Source organism: Temnothorax americanus, unplaced genomic scaffold, assembly GCF_048541705.1.
Source record: "Temnothorax americanus isolate GAGA-0224 unplaced genomic scaffold, ASM4854170v1 Scaffold73, whole genome shotgun sequence".
Classification (NCBI taxonomy): Eukaryota; Metazoa; Arthropoda; class Insecta; order Hymenoptera; family Formicidae; genus Temnothorax; species Temnothorax americanus.
Genome location: NW_027509796.1, coordinates 188,953 through 214,586, shown reverse-complemented (window position 1 = coordinate 214,586; position 25,634 = coordinate 188,953). Strand labels below are relative to the sequence as shown.

At 38.8% G+C, this 25,634-nt stretch overlaps 3 protein-coding genes across 8 annotated transcripts in view; 1 reads left to right on the top strand and 2 right to left on the bottom strand.

The window, feature by feature from the left end:
* Nucleotides 1–6,884, bottom strand: part of Axn (protein axin) — a 30,768-nt gene extending 23,884 nt beyond the window's left edge. For 2 of the 4 annotated variants that reach the window (XM_077422730.1, XM_077422731.1), the window contains exons 1-2: nucleotides 6,467–6,868; nucleotides 6,094–6,305 (exon numbers count right to left, since the gene is read on the bottom strand). The gene's annotated coding sequence lies outside the window, so the exon portion shown is untranslated. Of the gene's footprint in view, nucleotides 1–6,093; nucleotides 6,306–6,466 lie in introns of all 4 variants that reach the window. The other 2 variants (XM_077422725.1, XM_077422728.1) reach the window with 2 other exon arrangements.
* Nucleotides 6,885–7,459: 575 nt separating this feature from the next.
* LOC143906569 (fatty-acid amide hydrolase 2-B-like) lies at nucleotides 7,460–23,210 on the top strand. Of its 3 annotated transcripts, none has more exons than XM_077422733.1 (10): nucleotides 7,460–7,616; nucleotides 16,721–16,893; nucleotides 17,706–17,925; nucleotides 18,367–18,584; nucleotides 20,481–20,592; nucleotides 20,942–21,240; nucleotides 21,317–21,415; nucleotides 22,337–22,504; nucleotides 22,610–22,789; nucleotides 22,918–23,210. In XM_077422733.1, exons 2-10 carry the CDS (start codon nucleotides 16,726–16,728, stop codon nucleotides 23,020–23,022), a joined length of 1,569 nt encoding a protein of 522 aa, XP_077278859.1. In that variant the 5' UTR covers nucleotides 7,460–7,616; nucleotides 16,721–16,725; the 3' UTR covers nucleotides 23,023–23,210. The 3 variants fall into 3 exon arrangements, with proteins under 3 accessions (XP_077278859.1, XP_077278858.1, XP_077278860.1); XM_077422732.1 differs by lacking the exon at nucleotides 7,460–7,616 and adding an exon at nucleotides 10,513–10,715; XM_077422734.1 differs by lacking the exon at nucleotides 7,460–7,616 and adding an exon at nucleotides 12,440–12,654.
* The window catches only part of Jar (Myosin heavy chain 95F jaguar), an 18,084-nt gene continuing 15,646 nt past the window's right edge, over nucleotides 23,197–25,634 (bottom strand). Inside the window, exons 15-18 of the mRNA XM_077422723.1 lie at nucleotides 25,358–25,478; nucleotides 25,164–25,281; nucleotides 24,671–24,886; nucleotides 23,197–24,266 (exon numbers count right to left, since the gene is read on the bottom strand). Of these exons, the coding sequence (XP_077278849.1) occupies nucleotides 24,115–24,266; nucleotides 24,671–24,886; nucleotides 25,164–25,281; nucleotides 25,358–25,478 (607 nt within the window). The 3' untranslated portion in view covers nucleotides 23,197–24,114. The remainder of the gene's footprint in view (nucleotides 24,267–24,670; nucleotides 24,887–25,163; nucleotides 25,282–25,357; nucleotides 25,479–25,634) is intronic.

Genomic DNA, 25,634 nt, shown 5'->3' with positions numbered 1-25,634 from the left:
AGGGTACTCGAGCGAGAGCGCACTTCGAATTCACCGGGCGATTAGCGTCGCCCGGCGGTTAGCTTTGCGATAGATACGCGAATCAAAGCGGCCGGAACAGCGGGCGGCGATCGGCGATGAAGCGACGCACACTTACACACACCGGACCGGAGGAGGCTGAAGTGGCGAGAGAAAGCCGGAGGGGGAAGGGTACCGAGGAGAAACGGACAAACGGCGGAGAACAACAGAGAGAACCGGCCGGCGATATACATAGTGGCAATTATTGCACGCAGACGAGACAGATGAGAAATGACATTACGTCATGCCGTTTCCCTCTCGCAGAAAGGCACCCGATACTTCCGGTTTACATTAGCGACAGCGCGTCCTGCGATCTGCGATAATCGTGCGCCGTTTTGACGGTTGACGTCATATGTCAAAACGATAAAATGATTTCTCTCAAGAATATATATCTATACCGTAGAGATAAAGAATCGTATCTCCTTTTGTCAAAATGGAATTCATAGACGTATATAATAGATTGAGCATACATTCCCATTGGAGATCTTCCGGCAAGATCTGAAGGACAGAAGATATATGCTTGCAATGACGATTTCCTTTTATACCATTTAAGTTAGGATACAATTAGAAAAGGAAATCCTTCAGATCTTGCCGGAAGATCTCCAATGGGAATGCTCAGTCTATTATTTACGTCTATGATGGAATTAATACTTTTATCGATATAGCAGCAGCTCAAAGTGTACAATGGTAAAGGGTCTTATGTCCATTATCACTTAGTTCCTATAAGATACAGAAAAAGTCGTATTGAAAACTTTTATAGTGCCTTAATTTTGGTGCAGCGTGTTATTGGCAGTTGTGCTATTAAATGCCCAGTTAAATTATTAAAAATTCAATGAATCAAGTTGCTTATTTTATATCTACAAAATATACACCCTTTTTGAATTACACGAAATCCCTGCGACATATACATGTAGAAGTTTTACACATTTGTCGGGAGAAGAATAGATTTCGAAATCATCGATCGAGAAGCGACGTCTCTATCGCCCGTGGCCAAAAAGAAACGTTACGTACACGCACGCACATATCCACAAATCTCGCGCACGTGAGTGGATTAAAGGAAAAGGCGGTATCTCACGTGATCGAGGAGCCGCGACACTTTAAAGGGGGGCTCCTCCCCTTTCACCCGCGCGGCGCGATCTCGGTGAGAAAATATTGCCTATAGACGACGACGACGTTGACGGCACCGAGTGTATATATACGACGTAAGTCACTTTCTTTGGCGTGCCGGGGCGGCGTTTGCGGCAAACAAGAAACGAACTCGAGAAAAGTGGAAGAGAAAGAGCGAGTGGGCGACACCGCGGGCAAAGAGAAAGGTTAAGAGGGGAATGAAGGGAACACCGGAGCTTTGTGATGTCAAAGAGCATCGTTTTAGCGGGTTCTCGCTGGAGAGTCTTTGATATCGAAATGGGGAGGAATTTCCCCCTCCCCCTGCTTTACCGATGTCGGCCGCTTTTTATCCCGACGAGAAGCACGTGGTATCAAACGCGATGGCACGACCGCGAAGGTGGAGGAGGAAGATGAGGAGAACCCTAAGCAGCTACTTTGTCGACGCTTCAGCGGTGTCGTGCTCCGGGGGATTCCTAAACCGTACCCCGCCATGCGTGCCGCTCGTCTCTTTCTCTCTCGCCCCCTCTCGGCCGCCCCGGCGCGGCGCCTTCACGGAGGGTGGCCACGCGTCTCCTATCCGTTTGCGTGATCCGCACCACGGCAGATTTCCCCCGTGTTATCTATTACCGGCCGGCCATTCCGCCGCGGGAGTAAATAAAAAGATAGGAAAGGCGAGTCCCCGAGGAGAACGGCTCGGCTAAATAGTAATCGTCGCGGCGCGCGGCGTTTCACAAAGCCGGATAGCTTGCGCGCCGAGAATTCTCGGAGGTCTTCGATTTTGAATGAACCCTGATCCGCGCAGTATACCTCGCGAATGCCGCGCTCGAGCCGGACGTCGATTTTAACCCTTACAAACATGTAATTCGTGTCCGATCGATTTCTATCCATGCAGGGAGTTTTTTTTAAACTTTAGTCTTCAATTATGTTACATTTTATTTTTTTCCAAAATGAAGTACAGACATTTGTTCTAGAAACTTGAAAGTATATGTAATTTTTTCAGAGATTTGAGAATTTTTTTTGAACCACTTTAAATAAGTGGACCCGTGGATACCCATGTTAAGGATAAGGTTTTTCACATAGGCTTTATACGAGTTTATACTATAAAGCCTATCATACAATACAAAGATACGGACAATAAGGAACAGAAAATAAGCCAGGCAACAAAAATAACATTTTAACTTACTGTGTGTCAACGCAATGGAATATGAAATAGGCAATATAAACAGAATTTCAACACGTTGGATTTCTATTCTCTATTGCCTGTATCAGACAAATTCCAGTTTTTCAGTTTTATTATAAGTTGAAGTGGGGTTATTTTTGTTGCCTGTCTTATTCCTTGTTCCCATTGCCTGGACCTTTGTGTTGTGTGATAGGCTTAAAAGTCGTAGATGCCCACAAGGGAGGGGCAAGAGGGGATTTGCCTCCCTTGGAATCAGCAAAAAGTTAAACCTTGCCGATCTCTGCTATAATCTATATAGAAAAAAATATTTTTTTTCGGATTTCAACAGAATTTTAGTTTTTCAATGCCTGCCTTGCTTGAATTAATTTCACCTGCTTTTTAAAAATCAAATAAGATCTCAATTTTATTTAGTATTTATTGTTCAATTAACGCCTGTTTTTTTGCTCTCTATAAATGAGATTGCAATTAAATTGAACGAATGAAAAAAGTATAGGAAAGTTGCTGAAATTAAATGCGCCCCTTCCTTCTCTACGACTTAGGTCGATGTTCTATTGTCCGTAGTCTTCTCAAAAAGTAACAAAAAATTAAAAATTAAAAAAATTGGAAAGCCAAAAATTTTAAAAATACGCAAAAAAAATAAAAATAAATAAACGCGAAGAAAACATTTCTCGACATACACCTGTCTTGTCGCGGTGAGAAAGCTTTTATACTAATAAAAGGTATATAAATTTCAAATTATAAAGTATTCTGGAAGTAACATTTTGTGAATCATGCTTTCCCCCCGGAAAAAAATCTCGTCGACGTCCTTGGTAAAGGTTAATATTTATCCATAATTTCGACAGGTAAATTTTCTCGAGTCGTAACTCCCCTCTCGTAAATCCCTCTCGGAACATTATCGCTCGAATTTATCTGAAAATCCGCGGTCATTTCGACAAACGACCGCGTCATCGCGAGAGTCACGTTGTCGTCATCGTTGTCGTCGTTTGTCGTCGCGAGATTCGCATCTCTGGACCGATGGCCGTGCGATGCCAGTTGCGTGTCCCGTTTCAGATGTTATAGGTGTAATAGATTAGACACAGCTACACACGGGCGGCGCGCGGCTCCGTCGAGGGTGCCGCTCGCATACGTGGACTACGTGGTTCGGTGAAGCGGACAGAAGCGTCTCGGTGGTGGTAGTGATAGCCGGAGGAGACGGCGACGACGACGGCAGTGGCGGCGGCGACGGCGGCGGCTGCGGCGGCGGCGGCGGCGGCGACAAGTAGGGCAGGGCAAAGTGGAGCTCGGAAGCGGCTCGCTTTGATGTAGACACGCTCCGCGACTCCTTCACGCCAATAAACTAACGGTTAGGTTAAGCCGTCTCTTTAAGCCGTAATATCATTATCCTTGCCTTGTGCCCTCGGCGCAGCATGACGTCGACGTCGACGTCAACGTCAACGCCGACGACGCGACGTACGTCGCTTTTGTCGCGTAGCCGCGCCGCGCCGTGCGCTTTCTTTCGCGCAAACGTCAGCGCGTGTCTCTCACATGCTTCCGGAAATACGAGCGTACTGTCCGCCAAGAGAAGAGAGAGAACAACGGCATGGGGTACGGCTCGAGGATCTGTGTGGGAAGTAGACGAGGAACGACGAATCGATAGAGAAGAAGAGTCGGTGTAGATCAAAAGTTCCAAATGGAAACGGTCGGTATCTCAGAATGTCATTGGGACGTTAAAAATATCCGATTCTTTCGTTACGTTGCTCTCTCTCTCTCTCTCTCGAGTTACGCCAACAATAGCGAACGGTCAGACAATCCCCGAAGAATTCCTCTCTCTTAAGGGGATCCTATAGTGGCAGTGCACTCTCTTTAGTGCACACTTTAAATCGTATTTTATTTATTATAAGTTTTTAAGAGCAAAAAAATGCAAAATCGGGCTGTTTAGGGCTTCTCACGAGAAAAATTTAGCCAAAATATCGAATGAATCTTATTCCATTTAGGATATTTTTAATCGGTAAGCTCATCTGTAGTGCCCTAAGCAGCCCGATTTTGCATTTTTGCTCTTAAAAATTTATAATAAATAAAATACGAGTTAAAGAGTGTGCACTTTTTTAGTGCATAAAGTGCACTGCCACTATAGGAGCCCCTTAAGCCCCCCGCCCGAAAATCTTGACCGAGGGAACACCCGGTATACGAGCCACGAGTAGGAGGCCATCGACAGCCGCGCGGCGCGGCGAGCGAGGAGCGAGGAGCCGAAGAAAAAGCACCGCGCGACCAGTCGAAACGAAAGCACCGACCCGACCGCAGAAAACCACCGCGGCTCGAGAAAACGCATGGCTGCGTCCGCCGATACGCGGGTCCGCTCGCTCGCTCGCGCGCATGTATTTTGCGCTGGCGAACTTGATGGCAGCACACTTTGAATGAACCAAGTTTTCAAAAGAAAACGTCCGCGCAGCGGAGACAATAACAGTATACAATTCTGGAGATTGAAAGAAATTCTGCTGGTATTTGGAATTCGGTAGTGATGCTCCTGTATATGCATAATTTTTAGAACTAGAACCCCCCCCCCCCCTACTAAGAGGGTTAAAATGATTTGTTTGACATTCTTCAAAAGAATTATTATTCATTTTTAAAACGTTAAAACTTAAGAAATTTTCCGACTTTCATTAAAATATACAGATAATTAATTTTACAAATTTGTTTTCTCTTTTTTTTTATTTTTTTTTTTTATTTTGACCCCTTCGGTGGAGTAGGTCGTGTTAAACGATGCAGCTGTGTGCGCCTACTTCTGGCGGCCGCTTTTACCGTCGAAATACCGTATTTTTTTTTTTTTCGAACTACAAACGAGGTGCCAGCGTGTCCTTGATTGACAGTTTAATTGATCGAAAGCGGAGTCGCGTGACGAAGAGCGGTAAAATGTTTCAAACACGATCGGTTAGGTACTTCAACATTAGACTTACCGTAAGAAAGTAATCAAAGGGTTTCAAAACCCTGCTTTATGTCCCTAACGTGCTCATTCATAACGAATTGATCCATATCTCATATTTACAAAAGTTTTCAATATATCAGACAAATTTTTTAAACGCATACTTAGCGTATAGCTGTATAACTTTTACAGTTTTTCACGCGAGGAAAATACGAAATCGCGCGAGAGCAAGACGGCGCGCGGCGATGTTAAAGGGTAAAAGACACGAGAGGGAAAGAAGGCCAATGCGCGGTGTCCAGATGCCTTTAACGTAGCGAGAAATTTGCACCACAATGAATCCCAGAATGGAAGATCCAGGTAACAATCCCTACGGGATTCTCAAAGAAGCGCGCACAAACAAGCTTAATAGACACCGCGCGGTCGGGACGGTTACGAAGCGCAAAGCGCAGTTGACTTGACCCCCAAAATCCCCGCCGGAACTTAAAAAAAATTCGTCGGATCCGCGCGCGGAACAGGCGGCAATAATTTTAACACGCGGAACGAGCGGGCACCTTTGCGGAAGGGATGATCTGTGCTTTTCGGACTTTCTCGGTTGTTAACGCGGCCGAGGGTCAGGGTCGGGGTATAATCGCCGGCACCGAGAAGAAATTGCGAGCGGCGCGGCGGTCTCGAATCCCAGAGAGACGTGAGGAGGAACCGGAGGAGGAGGAGGAGGAGGAGAAAAGGGCGACAACACAAGGGGAGGCGGCGCGAGGAGCCGAGAAAGAGGGACAGAGGGACACACAGAAGTCCGCCGCGCGGCGGCCACGATCGCGGCGGACGGACGAAAAGCAAAAGAGCAATGACTCACTCTGTATATCCGTCTCGGTGGCTCGGTGTTTACTGACGACGCCGGGACGACGACGACGACGGTGTAGCGGCTTCTCGGCGGCGACGACGACTCGGGGACGACGACTGGCGGCGGTGTAGCCGCGGACCCATGCTCCGCGCGGAAGTGTCAACTCTCGTACTCGCGCGGCGCGGCGCGGCGCGGCGGCGGCGGCGGCGGCGGCTCGCCGTGAGCTGCAACGCGGGACACACATCTCGGTTTCTTTTCCATCCTCTTTCTCCTGCCTCTTTTCCCCTCTCTCTTTCTCTCGCGCAAGTCGCGCACATGCACGCGTTCTCTCTCTCTCTCTCTCTATCTTTTTCGCTCTCTTTCGCACGCATTCTGGTATATTTACCTATATACGCATATCTCTCTCCCCCTCGCTCGGTACAGACGGATGATCCACCGTGATCTGGTCGGCACTTCTTCGACACGGCGCACACCACACCACCGCACCGCCAGGCACACCGACGAGCACACGCATTCACGCTTCACGCGCGACGATTCGCGGCGCGCACTCGATGACGCGATCTGTCGTCGTCGTCGACGCGTCGTCGCCGTCGTCGTTGTCGTCGTCGTCGTGCGTCTCGCGGGGACGGAAAACGCGCGGAAAAGCGACGGGGGCCCGCGCGGGAGGGGGACGCACGACGCGGATCTAAGGACGGCACGGCGGCACCACGTAACTTCGCAGGCACATCTCGGCGGTCGTCGCCATCGGTCGCTGGCACTCGCACGAGTGCCGAGCCGAGTGCCGAGTTGCGGCACGCGAGCGCGACCTCGCGGCCCCCCGCCGAACCCGGTCGATCGACCTCGGCCAATCAACGGCGCGGCTCCCGCGCGATAATCACCACCGTGATTATCCCGCGCGGCGCCTCGTCTTGCCTCGCCTCGTCTAGCGGTATAATATTTAGGTAAACGACTAAACGCCTCAGGTCCCAACTCCCAGTAGTCCCAGACTCCCGGTACAGGCCGGACACGTTCCAGTGTCCGACCGCATTGGAGAAAAATACTTACTATTAATTTGAACAATTAAAAATAAAAATAATAATTATTGTAAAAAAACTTTAATATTTAACAATTAATTGTGGAAAAAGAAGTAAACCTAATTAAAAATTTTTGTATTTAAAAAAATTGATTAAATGAGAGCGCGTGTTTGTTGTTTGTCAAAATGATGGCCAATCGCGGCGTTAACAGATTCGTTAAGCGTAAGCGCATATAGCTTATAGTATAAAAATTGAATATTTAATTATATATGTAAATAAATAATCAATTATTTAATTTTAAAAATTAGTTAGAAACTCGTTTTGACGAGAAATTTATCCTAAAAATAACAATTAAAACGATATTTTTAAGTGTCCGGATAACTGGTTCGGCCGTCACTCCAGCATCCTCTTAAAAGTATCAGTGGTTCCAATCGCCGAACGCATGTGCGAACGCAACTTGCCAAAAAATGAGAGTTTAGTGTCATGCACAGTGTCGCCTGTTGTAATTAATAAATTTGTGCGGTAAGTGATTACACTAATTATTAAATTACATGTTTTTAAAGGCATTTAATTGCATGTGAGATCTTTTAACACAACTCGTCGACAATTTATCTTCACTTACAAATGTGAAAATTTGAAACAAGTTAATTATTAATTCATAATAGCTATTGTTACCACAATTAAAGTCAAAATTTATTTTTCATTACCTCATTGAGCTTAACTGGATTTTTTATGTCAGTGAAAGAGACTTTCCGGAGGAGACTTGACGGAGGAACAATTAAACTTTAACTAATTATATTATTTTGCTTAATTAGTCGGTTTTTTATCTACCTGTTCACTGTATAGTTAAGAACTTTATTTAACTTTTGTAAGTTAAATGCCCTATATATCATCATGTAATTGACAAGAATAAAATGTCATTAAATATATAAACATCAATTTATAACTGTTTTTTGTCATTAATTATCTATTTATAACAATATATTTTTCATCAACATGCTAATTTTCTAATTGGTCGGACAATGTCTAATTTTTTCCTGTTTAAGAGAATCTTCAAAGTTTTCGAATGAATAATTCGTGCGGATTTCCATTGGAACCTATACTTCGAATTTTAAATCACGCTGACTGAAAGTACGCGTAGTATTACGCAACTAATAATAGGCTATTGCGATGAATATTTTACCACATGGCTCAGTGGTCGAATTGGTACGATACCTTCACGGAATGAAGAAAGTTTCAGGTTCAAACCCGGGCTGCGGTCAAGGTCAAGGTTGGAAGATATGTACAATAGGAATAGAAATAAAACTTTCGCGCATTATTTACCGCGCCTGGTTCTTAGAATACAAATTATTTGAATCAAAGATCTTTCTAATATTATAAATTGTATTATTTGTGACGAATTATGCTTAAACGTCCGGTTACTGGGACATTTATCTTAATTAATGAATTTAAAGCGGCAAGCGCGGCTAGACGAGAGCGATATAAAGAGTACCGCAAAACGCCATTTGAGGTAGCGCAGATGTTATTAACATCTCTCTAATTTGAATTAAAGATCAAAGATTTATATCTTGATATTGCAGCTAGAAATATGGATTGAGATATTCTAGCATACAATTTTTGAAACAATAGTATTCGTCCACATCCCGAGTGGAAATTGAAACTAGTGGCTAGCTAGTCACGAGCTAATAAAGTTGTGTTATACATCGTCATTGTCTAGTTTTTCTAGCTAGTGATGAGCCAGTAATGTAACGCTCACTTTTCTAGTGACTTTATAGGAAATACTATCTAGTACTTATCTAGCTGAAACTAACTGCAACTAGATATAAAAATGACAAAAAAATTATTTAATTTTTTATTATAATTTTTTTTTTCAAGAGTACATTCTAAACTTAAGACAAATTTTTATTAACTAATTTTTATTACCTTTTTTACTATATTGTTTTATTATTTTGCTGGCTCACGACTGGTTTTGAACCCGGGATCTCATCAGGATGATCAGACTCGTACCCTAGCTGCTACGCTATATTTTAATTTATTAACATACGTATACTTTTTTGTCTATAACTGACGCAATTATATTGTTTTTTTTATAAATGCAATTAAATATTATAAAACATACTAAATAATTAGCATTACAAATTTATTTACTTTATTTGCTTTATTTTAGATTTGCATAACAATGCAGTGTCATATCTGATATATGATGACTAGAGGTTAGATAAAATTTTCAAGTCAGAAAGAGCTTGTTACTAGATATTTAAATTAATCGGCGAACAAGAATTGAGGTTATATCATTCCCCACAAAAATCTCTCTAGTAACTATCTAATCTAATAGCAGCACAATCAACACAAGTCTATCATCGTAATTCGTATCTGATAAATAGTGACTAGACAGCAGCTAGATCACAAATAACTGATTATCTAGAATATCTAGTGACAAGCTCTGTCTGACTTTAAAATTTTCTTCTAATCTACACTACCTAGACCACTATCTTTCAAATCAGGCCGGCTCAATTGTCATGTTGCGCCTCACAAAAATAAATTTAAAAAAATAGAATTTTGTGCCTTTGTTCGCTAATTTTGTATATGTATAAGTTTCGTATCACGATGTGTACGAATTCGCAGTTATGGGGGAAAGGAAGAGTTGTCAGTTTTGCACTATAATTATTGCGATATAATAATTCCGAGTGTCGAAATTTAAAAATTGCAACCTTTTACTTCAACGCACCTGATTGTAGCTTAGCGACTTGTTCAGTGATGTATGAAACGCCAAAAAGGTACAACGAATTTTGATTAAATTTCATTAATGTGTTAAATAGCACACATATTAATATTCAAGTTAGAAGTTTTTTGACACCAATCAAAATTAAAACTTACTTGCGATACAAATTCGATTATTAATTAAAATTTAACATTTTAGTTTGAGATAAGAATATAATTTTGCTTTTTCTTTTATTGAAAAATGTATACCTAAATAAATAAAATATCATTTATGACTTAAATTTAAATTAAAAGTAGGCAATTGTATTATAAAAAAATGAATATTTCTAACACAAATCGCGTTTCTCTACAAATTAAAATATATTTCAAACATATAACTCGATTATAACAAATATAATTCATCTAATATCCTGGAAAACTATATTAAAACCCGGAGAACTTTTTTAATCGAAACCGCGATCGACGAGGAAATATCGGAGGCATTAAGAAAATGCGCCGATTGTGCAACTATCGTCGGACATGCCGGTGGTCGGTTTGCAATTCTAAATACGTGTATCACGCAGATTCGTTTTTCTAAAGGCCGTCCATCGTTGGTCGTCCTCCACACACGCGACCATTGAGCGCAATTCCGAGTTTATAAGGCACCCTGGAGGTCCGTGTCGGACTCCCCCACCGACTTTTGTTAAAATCCCAAGCCGTGGCATCGTTACATTCAGTCCCGCTGTGCCGCGCGTCAATCACATTCTCGGGGTGCGACTGTGGAAACTGGTTGCCCGCGCGCGCTTACGCAAATCGTCCGGACCGTTTGGAGCGGTACGTTTTCGCGGATTCGCCGATCTGCGGTGTTTTACTTTTAAACGACGAGAGACCGTCACGTCAAATAAAGCAAACTGCTAGAAAGTAAGTATTCGGTACTTTTACTCATCCGCGGCGCCTTTGACACTCTCTCCGAGTAATTCTTCGGTTGAGGCCGAAAAGAAAAGTCTGAACAGAATTCGACTTGCTGAATATCGGAACGTTGTTTGGCGGTATAATACGTGTGCAATAAAACGATTTGTCTTTTTGTGACGACAGTGATCCTTTCAGTGCGACAAAAGGAGAATTTTTCTCGCAAAGTAAAATCATAAAAACTGCAGTCATGCATAAATTAAGCATATGTAAACAAAGTTTTTTAATATTCTAGTTCTTGTTTTATCTTAAGAGACGCTGAATAAAAAAAATTCCATACTTGCCGTCGTAAATTAAACACGTAAGAAAAAAAAATGTGTAAAGATTCCATTTCTCGTTTTATCTTAAGATTTTAGATTGTATATTTTGCCCTACATAATGCACGTTATCGTATGGGCGCGTGATAACGACGGACAAACGCGAGAAAAATTTGTCATTGACAGTGATATTGAAAATAACAGGATGGAAAGATACAGCAGCTAATGATTGCTCGATCTATTATGTATGATTTCGTTTTTTTTTAGTTCTTTTTAATGCGCACTATGCAAGAAGAATGATTAGAACAAAAACAATTACGTTTGAATATCATCGCACGTTCTTGATTAGTAAGGCGTACGTGTTGCCTATCATTAAGAAGCACCAATTATATTCGCTTCTAACATAAAGTAGGCACTTCAGATATCCGGAGCCAAACGTCACCAAACCCGATAAGATAAACATTTGTATAAATATTTCGAACAATGTGCGTGAATCTTACACAGTAAAAAATTTTGTGTACCAAATGTCAATGAAAATCCACTCTATAAATTTTGTGTTAAAATAACTCATTCATCGTGTTCCTTGTCGACATTTAGAAATGTTATATCAATATTTTTTACAAGTTATTTTTACATTATTGTAAACATACATTGTAAAAAATGTCAATGACGTCATAGACGTCATAGACGTCATTTGACGTCACTTTGCTACCTGGGTATTTTATATTTGAAGTAGACTTTCATTGACATTACATTTTTTACTGTGTAATTAATGAATATATCGATTCTGATGTATTGTTATTTGCTCAATTATTGATATTTTTTCGACCTATTACGTATTATTTCGTTTTTTTTTTTAGTTTTTTTTTATATGCGCATTATGCAAAAAGAATGGTTAGAACAAAAACAACTACGTTTGGAATATCGCGTTCTTGATTAGTATGGCGTACGCGTCGTCTATCATTAAGAAGCACCAACTATATTCGCTTCTACATGACGATACTGTATAAAGTAAGCACTGGATATCCGGAGCCAATATCGAAACCCGATAAGATAAATATTTGTATAGATACTTCGAATAATGTGTAATGTGAATCGCTTAATTAATGAATACATCGACTCTGCTGTATTATTATTTGTTCAATTATTAATTGATATTTTCTCAGCATATTTTCTTCGTCGGATTATAATTAATGATGTCTGAATTGTTGTAACAAATATCTTGTTATCAACAAGATATTTGTTACAACAATTCAGACATCATTAATTATAATCCGACGAAGAAAATATGTTTTTATCGAAACGTTTTTATTGAAACAAACACTTCTCTCACAATCAGTATTTCGCGCTTGCGTAATATAGTTTAACTGACATTTATCGGAGCCAACTCTGGTGTATCAGTTTAATTGCTCCTGCGCAACGCGGAAAGTCACGACCGATTAAAAGATGATTTCCGATATCGCAAGAAATTATGCATTCGAAATATAATATAAAATATAGTTGACAACTTTAATGACTTAATTATGCAGAAGGGAGTTTTTTTTTCACACGTTCCGCGCGAGCCTTCGTGCAATTTAGTGAAAACACGAGAAAACCGACGATTGTCACGACCCAATATAAGAACGAGAATTAAGGTATAATATACGTATATTTATGGTATTAGCGTATAGTATAAACATGATATATTAAACGTATATGACTTGAGTTATAATTTCCGTTTCTATGACCGTCTCATATACGTTTTCATATACCAATTTTTATTCGCGTATTAAACGTTATACATATACGAATTAAATTCGGATGTAAAAAAATTATTTTTTTCGAAATTTTATTGCTATTTTTTAACTAAATTTGTTTCTTAAGGTATAGTTGTGTCACAAAACCCATTTTCATAGGAATCTTTTAAAATTTGAACAGCATATTAATGTAAACACGCTCTACACACGCGTGCAAGTAGAAAAAGCTTGACTATACCAAAGTTGAAATAATGGAAATCAAACTTAGCATTTTTTACATGTATCGTGGGACGAAAACGGCTTCCTATATCACGTTTATAATTGTAGCGATCAAACTACTCATAGGATTTTAATGAAAAACGAAGAGATGACAAAAGAGACTTGTAAAAATATTCTTACAAAAGTACAAGACCCTTATCTATTTAGTTTTAAAGCATATGTTACACAAAGTACACAATTAACCTCGATAGCATACTAACGCGAGTGTCGCGAGTTAAGGAGGTTCGATGGCTACAACAAAATGCAGAGAGTTTCATGAAATTTTAATATGTTGTTTTGGAATGCAAAATAGATTATGTGAATTTTTTGGGAATTTTTTACCGTCCCGTTTTGAAAAAAATCCCCAAAAAATTCACATATATCTATTTTGCATTTCAAAACAACATATTAAAATTTCATGAAACTGGCTGCATTTTTAACATAGGTTTTTATGGGAAATGATATATTGCATATACCTTCAGATGAAATAAGTGCGCAAGAAAAAATGCAAATGATAAAAAAAGAAAAATATGCACGTGTAACTTAATAATTTACAAATAAATGAGCAAAAGAAAGGGGAAGGTTACCGCACATTTCGTAGAAAAATTAATTACTTATTAAAGCTTAAATTGCTTGATTTTTCGTCTGCTAGACTGCCACGGTCGTGAACGACGCGAACAGCAGGGTCATGTTCCAAAACTCACTCTGGGTAACTAAAATCTATAGTTTACGTCACGTACACTATAGCATTTTAGTTAACTAGAGTGAGTTTTGGAACATGACCCAGCACGCATTATACGCACGCGGCGACCAATCAGAGCAATCCCTTTCATTCCCACTACTTCAAACGCTAGTGCGCTGTTTCCAGAACCCCCGCGTCCCATTACTCCCTCCGATAAAGCCATCGAACCTCCTTAATCTCAATGGTAAACTGACATTACTGACGCGAGTGAAAATAGTAAAAACAGTACAAGCTCAGTCAAAAGTTTTACACAGATAAGTAGAGTTTTCCGTACATTATCGTATTGCAGTGTGACCATTATTTTTTACTAATACTGTCGCGATACAACTACCTTATATAAGATGCAGTCTGTGATTATAAATATTTTCTAGTATTTTAAAAACACACTTACACCTTATTGGTGGGATTCGAATTCGGGACCTCTGCATCGTGAGCTAACTGCCTTACGTGGTAGACTACTCCTTGATGTAAGCGTTATATATATAGTCTACATATGTCATAACCAGCGCAAATATATAATTTTTCAAAAATCATCTTAAGAAACAAATTCAGTTTAAAAAGAGTAATAGAATTTGGAATTGGATATATGATATAATATTCCTTAATGTCGGGTGAATGTCAGAAACCAGTGCCGGCTCATTATAAAATGTTGTGTTCGTAAATATATTTATGAAAAAAGAATATAATGACGAAAAAAAGAATATAATTAAAATTGAATAATTGTACCTGGATTATAATCGTATTCCCCAAATGTTTATGTTTTTTATTTCATAAATAATATTTCAACGAATTTGTAATTAGCTGCACATGTGGTATAAAATACGTTTATTATTTGTTAAAAATTGCCGCGGTGAAAGCATATAAATATAATATACGCTCAATCTTTTATTAACGTATTTAAAAAGTATATCATACCTGGATATTATTAAATCCTATTCCTAAGACGTTATTTAAAGAGATATTTTTTGCAAGTTATAAACGTATTAAAAAAAAACGCTTATTTAAATAGAATATTATATTATTTTTATACGTATTATAAACGTAGATGAAATACTGGTGTTACATAAACTATTTTTCAACGTATAAAGTACGTTTCGTATTAAACATACGTAGTAAAAACAAGTGTTATAAACGTATATTACACTATATCGTATAAAAAACGTTAATGCGTATATGCCATATACCTATACCAGTTTTATACCATACTTACGTTTAATAAACTTATATAAAACGATACTGTTCTTATTGGGGATCTTGAGAGTCGAATATAATCTTCCGTAATAATTTTCGTGCTGGAGAAGGCTTTTTCGATGTAACCGATGTGGCCGATTTTGTCGTGGATGTCGAAACCGTCCGCGCGAGGATCGCGCTGAATATTGTCGAGAGCGAAAGCTCTCTTTCGTCTACGTTCGCGGCCGATGATGAGGAAATCGCCTTACATGGCACCCCGCGCGGGAAGAATTGAATTATTCAGGATACACGTAGCTCCGTGTATCCGGGTCTAGATATTTTGTACGTCGCGCAAGTGTCCGTAGTGGGAGTGTACTTGACCAAAGAGCAGTCCCCGGGTCGCGTCGGTCAATTTACACGAGCGTTTAGTCATTCTCCAATAAGTAGCAAAGTGACGTCAAATGACGTCTTAATAACGTCTTAATGACGTCTGTGACGTCAATAAGACGTCTTTAGACGTCATCTTTGCTACTTGGGTCCTTTTTCCGCAGAAAACATTAACGTAAAAGGCGAAAAAACAAACGAGAGTTTATTATACCATGTTGACATACCGAGCTCTTCGCTGACGCAGACGCAAAAAAGCACCTGCGAATTATCAAATACGATATACATATATTACATATATAATATATATTCGTATTATATAAAGATAAAAAAATATAATTTTTAGAATAGAATTAAAAAGCGAAGTATAGGTTCCAATTAGAAATCCGCATATATAGAAACCGGGTTAACTAAGAACCAGCACGGTAAATGATGCGCGAAAGTTTTATTTATATTTTTATTTTACATATATTTCAACCTTGACTGCGTGCCGACTAGATTTGTCAGACTTGAAACACAGCTCCGGTTGGAGTAGTAAAATCCTCCCCCTTCTTTATAGTTATATTTAGATGCATATATATCATCAAAAATTAAATCGAATCGATGTAAGGGGGGGAGGATTTTACTACTCCAACCGGAGCTGTGTTTCAAGTCTGACAAATCTAGTCGGCACGCAGTCAAAGGTTGAAAAATATGTAAAATAAAAGTATAAATAAAACTTTTGCGCATTATTTACCGCGCTGGTTATTAGTTAGACCGGTTTCTATATTCATGAGAATTAAAAAAAAATGTATAATTTGTTTATCCTTATAATAAACGAGATTAAATTATAAAATTTCTCGGGTGGGGAAGGGAAGGAGGAAAGTGTGGCGCGAGGCCTTGGAAGAACGCGTTCGGATTTACCTGCGCCGCAAATGCGAAACGTGATGTAATACGATTATTGGCCCCGAAATATCTAGTTGCGGCCAATTGCGAAAGAAGCCATCGTAAACATGGCATTGTTATTCAATGATCTGTGCGCGCCAGGCACGCGATAGACTTATGGTTACGATTATCCGGAGCTCCGCGAACCGTGACGCGAAATTCAATAAGACCACCTAGCCAGCATCGCAAAGCTATGTATGTGCGGTTGTTGATAATGATGCGGTGTGTGAGGTGTGTCCATGATTTTAAAACTTGTTGCGCAATTGCGTAATGCTAATCTCGGCCGTTCGATGTTTCGCTGATAAGCATCTCGATTCTTCAAATAATATATAGGTATCGACGTACGTCCAAATAGGCGGGTATTTAAACATTTTTTTCGGCTTAAAAGTCAAATCGTCTGAGTTTGTTTATGTCAATTAGCGTAAATAATTTATGTATAAATATTAATTTATATATACATATTGAATAAATGTGTTTACCTTACAGGCATAATGTTGTTGAAAATACGTTATGTGTTCTGCGTCATAAATGTCATATATGAAATATTTCGTCGGATCTTGTTATTTATTTACAAGAAACCGCCAAGTATACCACCGATTACTCATTTCATATACATGTTAAGCGCCACGACGCTCGCTAAAAAAATTAGACAGAGAGAGGTGAGTTGTTCGCTATATTTTTAGCGATATTCCTCTGCGCGTAATTTTAGCGATGGTTATTCCTTTGCTTTGTGCCAGTTGCATATAATTATTACGATAAATTTTTATTTTTACAATTCGCTATATACTTTGTAACACGTAGGGGAACGGAGAATAGCCCCGGACAGTAGGTAGCCTCGAACATTATTGAAATTTAACCCTTAAATGCCACACCCCTCAAGAATCTCGTAAGTTCACTGAGGGGTCTAGAAGACCCCAGCATGAAAAATGTCTCCTTACTCATTGATTTTTTTATCTTTAGTTATGACAACTTCTTGCAATGTTGTTCAAGGTCTAGAGAAGAGTATAAAATGCTAATATTGTTCAAATTTCAATTTCAACATAGTATAAAAAATTAAGTAAACTGAGTACTGCTAAGTGTACAAACGGGTAGGTCAATTACTCAACTATTATCAATGGGAACATGAGCTCCATTTTTGGCAAGAACATTTGAAAATATATCATTCTAAAGAATCTGGGGTCCGCTGGACCCCACTGGTCATTTAAGGGTTAAGTATACCGCGTATCTATGGCCATTGTTTAAACATTCTGCATATGTCGAGATACGCATCAGAAGGGAATATTAGAATGTTTAAACAATTGCCATAGATACGCGGTATACTTGAATTTCAATAATGTCCGGAGCTACCCACTGTCCGGGGCTATTATACCCCCCGTTCCCCTATAGATACAAAGTATGTGTCCTTAGGAAAAGTTTCTATAAATAGAAATTATCTTAAACGTATATTTAAATGTATTTAAACAAAAAACAGATTACGAGCTACGAAGTGGTGCAAGCGTATGTAACGCGCATCAAGGAAGTAGATCCTTTCCTAAACGCTGTCGTTGACAATCGATTTCTCGACGCGATAATCGAGGCGAAAACCTGCGACAAACAATTGAAAGAGGGCAAATTCGATGTCGAGACTTTGGAAAAGGAAAAGCCGCTCTATGGCGTTCCAATTACCATCAAAGAATGTTGTGCTTTAAAAGGTATGAATTCCTCGATGTTAATACTTTATTAAATGTGTCTCTTTACATTTAAAAAAATCAAATACATATATATATACATATAAAAATGTACAAAAGTAGAAAACGTTAGCTTAAATTATATTTAATATTTTAATTAAGTACATTAAAGCGAGTATTTGTGGGCAATTTTATTTAACAGTTACATAGAAAAAAAGAAGTGTTAAATCGGACGTATATTCTTGTATGTACATAAGCAAGAATCTATGATTCTCTTACAAGAATTTCAATTTTTTTTTCTTGATTAAACTATATAAATACCTTTAATCAAACAAATTTTCTTCGTTTAACGCAATTTATATCTCATTTCAAGATTATAGATTCTTGCTTATATACAAGCATATAAGTCTTGATTTAACACTTCTATTTTTTTTGTATAAATAAACGTTTACTATACGATTGCAGGTTGCAGCCACACAGGTTGCACTTTGCCTCGCAAAGGGGTGAAGGCGGACCACGATGCCGTGGTCGTCGAGATGCTCCGAAATGCCGGCGCGATACCGCTGTGCGTCACGAACACGCCGGAGATGTGCGGCGGGTTCGACAGCACGAATCTGCTTTGCGGCCGCACTTGTAATCCTTACGACACTAGATATTCCGCCGGTGGATCGTCCGGTGGAGAAGTAATTCAGCTCTCTGATTATTAAATATTTGAGAAATCATTGTCTGTGCGCAGAAAAAAAAGAAGTGTCAGATCAAGATTTATTATACTCAGTATATATACCATGCATAGAGATATAAGAATAGAATGCGCGAGTCTCTCATATGCTAGCACGTAAGAGGCTGCGATATAGGAATAGAAAAAGAACGCTGCATATATAGGCCCTTTCTGTCTTTGTCTACGCGCGCATGCGAAACTCTTATATCTCTATGGTATATACTGCAAAATTTATAATCTTGAAATGAGACATGTATTGCAGACGAAAACTTGCTTGGATAAAGTCACTTATATATTCGACTAAAAAGAAAGTTGAAATAAAAAATAGAAATTCTTATATAAGAAGAATCATAGATTGTTCCATATAATACGAGTATATATTTTGATTTGACACTTCTTTTCTTCTGTGTATAAAATAGACGAGGTAGATCGAAAGAATAACGTAAAGTGTGTTACAAGAAAAGAAACATTTTCCTCCAGTTTATAAAAAAAACCGACCAGCAAAGTTACTGACGTTGCTTCATCGGTTGCGAACGCAGATTATCCGCGAGAATTCATTTTCCAGGTGATAACTTCGAAACATCGAAATTCCAACAATCTTACGCGAGCGAGAGATACGTTGTCATTTATTACTCATAAAACTACTTTCACTCAGAACACTTTCCTTTCTCGGGAAACATAAACGCAGCACCACGCAATATCCTTACTTTGTTATCTAACAAGGGGACCTTCGGACCTTCAGGCTAACGGATTTTTGTTTTTTTTTCGTACTTATACTGTACTTGAGGGTCATCACTCGGACATCAATTTCCCAAAGTATTAAGGCGCGCTTTTCAAAAAAAAACTCGAGAAAATCGACTTCGAAGAATTCCGAGCGCGCTATGTACACAGAATTTTAATTTTAATGTAAAATTTATCAAATCTATGCTAATTAATATTTAATCGTTTTCAATTTCGTTTTCAATGAAAAACCGTACGAACGCAGATATTTTACAGGCGCAAGGTTTTTTTTTAAATGTCTATTGGAAAACATACTTCATTGACGTTCATAAAAATGTCTCTGTCATCACAAAGGTTTGAAGCGAATCGCCACGCGTATCGAATCATGTTCTTAAAGATTGGAGAGAACAGCTGGTGATGTACAATAGATTGAATTTTAATGCAATTTTCTCGAGAATTAATTAAAATGCCTGTAAAATATATGCGTTCCTACGATGTGCTAGATGCCGTGAAACTTACTGTTTCCCTTGCTTTTACGATGAATATCATCCTGGTTCGTGCAATATTGACGTGTAAAACGACTGTATACAATATATTTTAAACTATATATTTCATATCATATAATTCACTTTTAAAAATTAAACAATATTTTTATTAATATCATTTTTGCGCTGTATTTTCTCGTAATTTTCAAAAATATAAAACCATTTTATTTCCTACCTGACGTTTTTCATTTTTGTACCAATATTCAAAATAAGAAGGTGTAAATTTTTTATTAAAAACGAAATTAAAAACGATTAAATATTAATTAACATGGATTTGATAAATTTTACATTAAAATTAAAATTCTGTGTACATAGCGCGCTCGGAATTCTTCAAAGTCGATTTTCTCGAGTTTTTCTGAAAAGCGCGCCTTAATACTTTGGGAAATTGATGTCCGAATGATAACTCTCAAGTACAGTAAGTACGAAAAAAAAAAAAAATCCGTTAGCCTGAAGGTCCCCTTGTAAGTATTATCCAACTAAGATATGTATCGACTAAATTACTAAATAAATTGTATTTATAACTCCTGTTTAAAATGAAACGATTTGATACGCTCTAAATAGAAAGAAAATAACGTTTAAATAAATTCTTGTTTAAGGGTGCGCTGCTCGGGGCAGGTGCTTCTGTGATCGGACTTGGTTCGGACATGGCTGGCTCTATAAGAGTACCGTCTTTCTTGAATGGCGTTTTTGGACACAAATCCACACCTGGTAAATCGATATTCTTTAATATGTTTGTATTCTACACCCTTTCATCACTGATCCTTTGAGGGACCTAATTGGACTTTAAATCCTTTAATTGAATTTATTTTCTTTAGATTATTTTTTTGGTAACATTTATTATATATGTTAAAAAGCCTATTATTGAAAAAAAGAGACATTTTACAAATTCATTATAATGGTCGAGATAAAATAAAAAATGAAAAGAGGCGGCTGTAATATTAATTGCATTCTCTTCTTGTCTTGCAGGATTTATTCCGTGATTGATGAACATTTCCCATAAAGTTGAAAATTAAAAAGTCCGCTATAATATTAATTGCATTCTCTCTTTGTCTTGCAGGACTTATTCCGATCGATGGACACTTCCCATACACCGATGACGAATACTTTCAAAAGTTCGCGACCTTCGGCCCGATGACTAGATACGCCGAGGATCTCGGCCTGCTTATGAGAGTGATGACATTGAAATGCAATCGCGACCTGCGTCTAGATGTGCCGGTGGACTTGAGGCAATTAAAAATTTACTATCGACAAAGTTTGGACAGGTCCCTCGGCGTTTTGCCGATGACGGCGGAAATTGAGAAGTGCGTTCTGAGAGCTGCTAATCATTTCGCGCGGTATGACGTCTGCGCGGAGAAGGTAACAAATGTTTCGCAACGGGGTACCGGTGTGTACACGCTAGAGATTTAACGTATACGTTAATTTGACGTTACAGTTACCAATAGAGTGGCCAGTGACAATCATCGAAATTGTGCTAACGGGGTTCATGAATATGAAGCCCCCTCAAATGCTGATAGACACGAACAATCCCAAGGTATACAAGACGAGCGGTTTATTTTTCCGCTGTAAAATATACACACGAGGATCGTTATATTAAATAATTTAATACTTTTAGCGCCTCGCTGACTGTTGCTAAAATGTAGTTTTACGTAGAGATGGAGGAGGAAAATTTATAATTATAACCAGCTTATTTTCCGTACGTGAAAGTCACGTCACGTTCGTGCCCTTTTCATATCGCGGTGAAAAAAAACGCGGACGTATTTCACTGCGAAGCATTACGGTGTATTGCAGCCGCGTAGCGTAGTATTGCCGCAACGTTTATTTCAGAAGTGGAATGCGTTATTTTATCATTGTTACGATACATATAAATATCATTATCATTTAGAATATCACAGGAATCGAGACAAATAAAAAACGGAAGATTAATATAATATTAATAATTAATTTAATTATAAGATTAATATATAATCTTCTATTTTATAAACTAGACACTACAGACGCGCGCTTCGCGCGCGCTATTTAGCTTTAACATTATGATATTGCTATTACACTATTAACCCTTGATACACACAACTGTCAAAATATACAATGACAGCTGCAAATGAAGTAACCGCAGCAAGAGAATTAATCGGCATCGCGGAAAAATGACAACAATACCTACGACATGCCCTTTTTAGAAGAGGATATATATTGTGTTTGTATTTATATATATTGTTACATTAAATATATATTTACACGTAGTATATCTACATGTAAAAGATATATGCTTATAAGTTTTCCCTTATGGAAAAACTACTATAGTTGCGAAAAAAAGCACATAAGACTATAGTAATTGCTGTAATATTTACCATAGTTTCATGTATAGTTTTTTCACAACTACAGTAGCCTTTCTGTAGTATTTTCCCGTAAGGGTTGTGCTATTCATCTTGATATTAATTTTCCTGTTTTTTTGCAGCACCAGAAAAACGTATCGGTCGAGTTGCTGAAAGCTCTGTTCGGCCTGTCGCAACACACGAAGCAGATGATTTTCTTCAATCTGCTGATTGAAACGCATTTCCCATTCACGGATTCAGAAATATTGCATTACACGAAGCAGGGAGAGGAGATTCGACAGAAGCTGCTGGTTAGTGTCCTGACGAAGTCCGACACAATTATCATGTCTATACGAGTTAATTCGTTACCAGTGCCGTTATACATGTGCCGTTTTCTCTCTTTGTCCCTACCGCAGGACCTGTTGGGGGACAACGGAGTATTTATTTACCCCACCTTCCGAAACCCGATTCTTCCACAGCTTGTGTTATGCGAAATACTGTCCACTTCGAGCTGCGGTTTCTTCAATATTGTCGGCTTTCCCGCGGCGCACGTGCCGATGGGGCTTAATCACGAGGGGATGCCCATAGGCGTTCAGGTAAATCTCACTGGTCAAAAGATCAAGGTTCTTCTACTTCTTGCAATTAAAAAAATTTTAAACACGTGTACGACATAAAGCAGAGTAGAATAATCGCTTCGATGCGTAATGCATATAAAAACTTGTAGGTCATAGCCGCGCCTTATCAAGACCGTCTCTGCCTGGCGGTTGCGAAAGAGCTGGAGATGGCCTTCGGTGGGTGGGTGCCACCATCAGTATCGATAAGTGATTAATGAATGTTCGAAGGCTTTTAATTTATTTTGTAAGTAAGTTCAATTAAGTTGAGGGTTGTATCTGTATCTTTGCATGCAAGCTGCAAATAAGGTAACGATCTGCTGCGGTCATTTCTTTTACAATATTTCCAAACAAACTTGAAAATATAATGTTTCTAAATAAAAAATATATGCTCTCTGTTGCTAAATATTTATTAATATATATTATATATACTATATGTATAAATATTTATTAATATCGTGTAACTATTCATATGCGCACCACGTGGATTCATAATAGATCACCCAAATGAGATCACCTACCGCTTCATAACTATTATTCATCGCGCAAAATCTTTGCAAAATTTAACTCGATATATCACCGCGTTCGCAATCATTCGACTTGCGCAGTACAAGTAACAGTAATAAATCGCTCATGTACGTTTTCTCTTTACTACCATCTTTCTTCCGAATGACTTACATATCTACTAAATATCGTCATTAAACTAACGTAAACGAATCTTGCAAATACCAAAATTATATTTTTATAGATTACAAATGTATGCTCACAATGCATAAGCTTATCAAAAGGAACCTCCCTATATTTTCTTATCTTATTGTTCAGCTAGTTTATAATGACTGTTTTAAATTGCAAAACTTGACGGCGAAAAAGCAAACTGTTATAACTTGCACGTTTTTTAGAGTTATACAACACGCGATGTCGCCAATTTTTTAAATATATTTTTTTTATGAAACGCGTCATGGAATACTGAATCAGGTCGACACAATTTCTAGAACAGCTAATTAAATCTAAAAAAATAGGACTTTTAATATTCGATAATATATCGACGAAAAAATTCTTCGACTTACGTAACTGTGACGTAATTTACAGTACATGTAATTTACAATACAAATGTATCGTCCGTGCCGTAATGCACAAGGCACATCTCGCAAGGCACAGAATCGCCGATGTATTTATCGGGCGAGAAACTACGTAGGAAAGATCATCGCAAAGTTGATTTATGCAGCGTTTTTTTTTCTTTTTTTTTTCACGACGACGTGATGACGCAAAAATATATAATTCTCCCATACGTGACTCCCGTCACGAATTCCTCACTTTTTGCGATCGCACGGCGCCACGTACGGTTTACCGCCGTACTTTTCCCATTCGCGGTTGAATTCGTGTTCCAGAACTTCGGCACCGCGTTTCCTCGTTAATCCGGTCTCGTCCAGGCTCAACTCGCACATCTGCATATCGTCAATACCTGGCGAAGAGAAGAACAATTTCTTTGAAATGAAAATTGTATTATAACAGGGTGACTCAACGTGCAAAGTATAAATACAAATTAAAAGCATTTCTGTTCGGAGACTTCTGCGAAGTGATAAAAACCCCTTAGTACCTATGAATAAGTATAAGTAATCATTCTAGTTTCTGCAGTTCTCTATAATTTTATATTTTATTTCCTTTATCGCCGTTATAGCTACGTTTATTTATCATCGTCTCACAAGACTGATGATCGCTTTGACCTGGCCTAATCGTTATATTCATTAGTTTCGGAATTTACTGCCGCGATTCAGAACGTTATTTGCAATGCAGAGCGTTTGTATTAGCATGAGCAATAAATACATGGAAAGACATAAATGCGACGTATGAGACCGGGGACTTTACCTGCCACGAGGAGTATCGGCGGTTTATCGGGATGAAGCTCCATTTGCCGCGCCACGTATTGCCCGTCAAAGTGCGCGTACCACCAGCCCCGCTTGCCGCCGCCGTGCGGGTTCTCCTGCTGCCCGGCCGCGGAGGAACGGACGAAGGGGATTCGGAAGTATCTCTGGGACGACTCGACTATCTGTTGCTTCAACGGTGTCCTCGGTGTTTTCGCAGCTGGAAAATGCAACACCTTTCGCTTGAAATATCGCTTGCAAGGCCGGTCGCATATGATATTTTATCAGTCACCGACCGCTATATCAATCTTTCAGTAAACATCAAACATCAGTTTTACATTACATCTATATGTTACATTATCTATGTTATTTTTTTTTATTTACATTATTTAGTGTAATGTTCGGTGTTCACTGGGCTATTGCTAATTAATGTACCAATCTAATTGCAATTAACACTATTTCATTATTATTCATTTGCAGTGATTATAATTATTTACCCTCTTCCATGATGGACTTTGGCGCTCTCTCGTTCTCGTCCATGATGGTCCTCCTGCGGTTTCTCGCTTTCCAGGCGTGATAAACTTTCAGTCTGCGATGAAACTCGTGACGACAGGCCTGGAACGAACGGGTTTTTTTTCCAAATAAAAAATTTACGGTTATTCAACCGATATATATATATGCGTGCACGTACCTCAAGTAGCTCGATGTCGCAAGACGTATTGATTGCATCCCGCAGCTCCGAGTACTTCCACTTAGACAAGTCGTACTTCTTGTTGCTCATAGCCGCCTGCTGGTTACGCACCTGCTCCGATCTACATCGCATGACAGATGTATGTACATAAGAAAATAATACGTAATCGCGGTTTCACAATATTTCGTGACGCAACACTTTTTAAGATTAGGACACGCCGAGACACGCTAAAGACACGCGGTGCGTTATATGGGAAAGTTAGTGCGAAATAGAAATG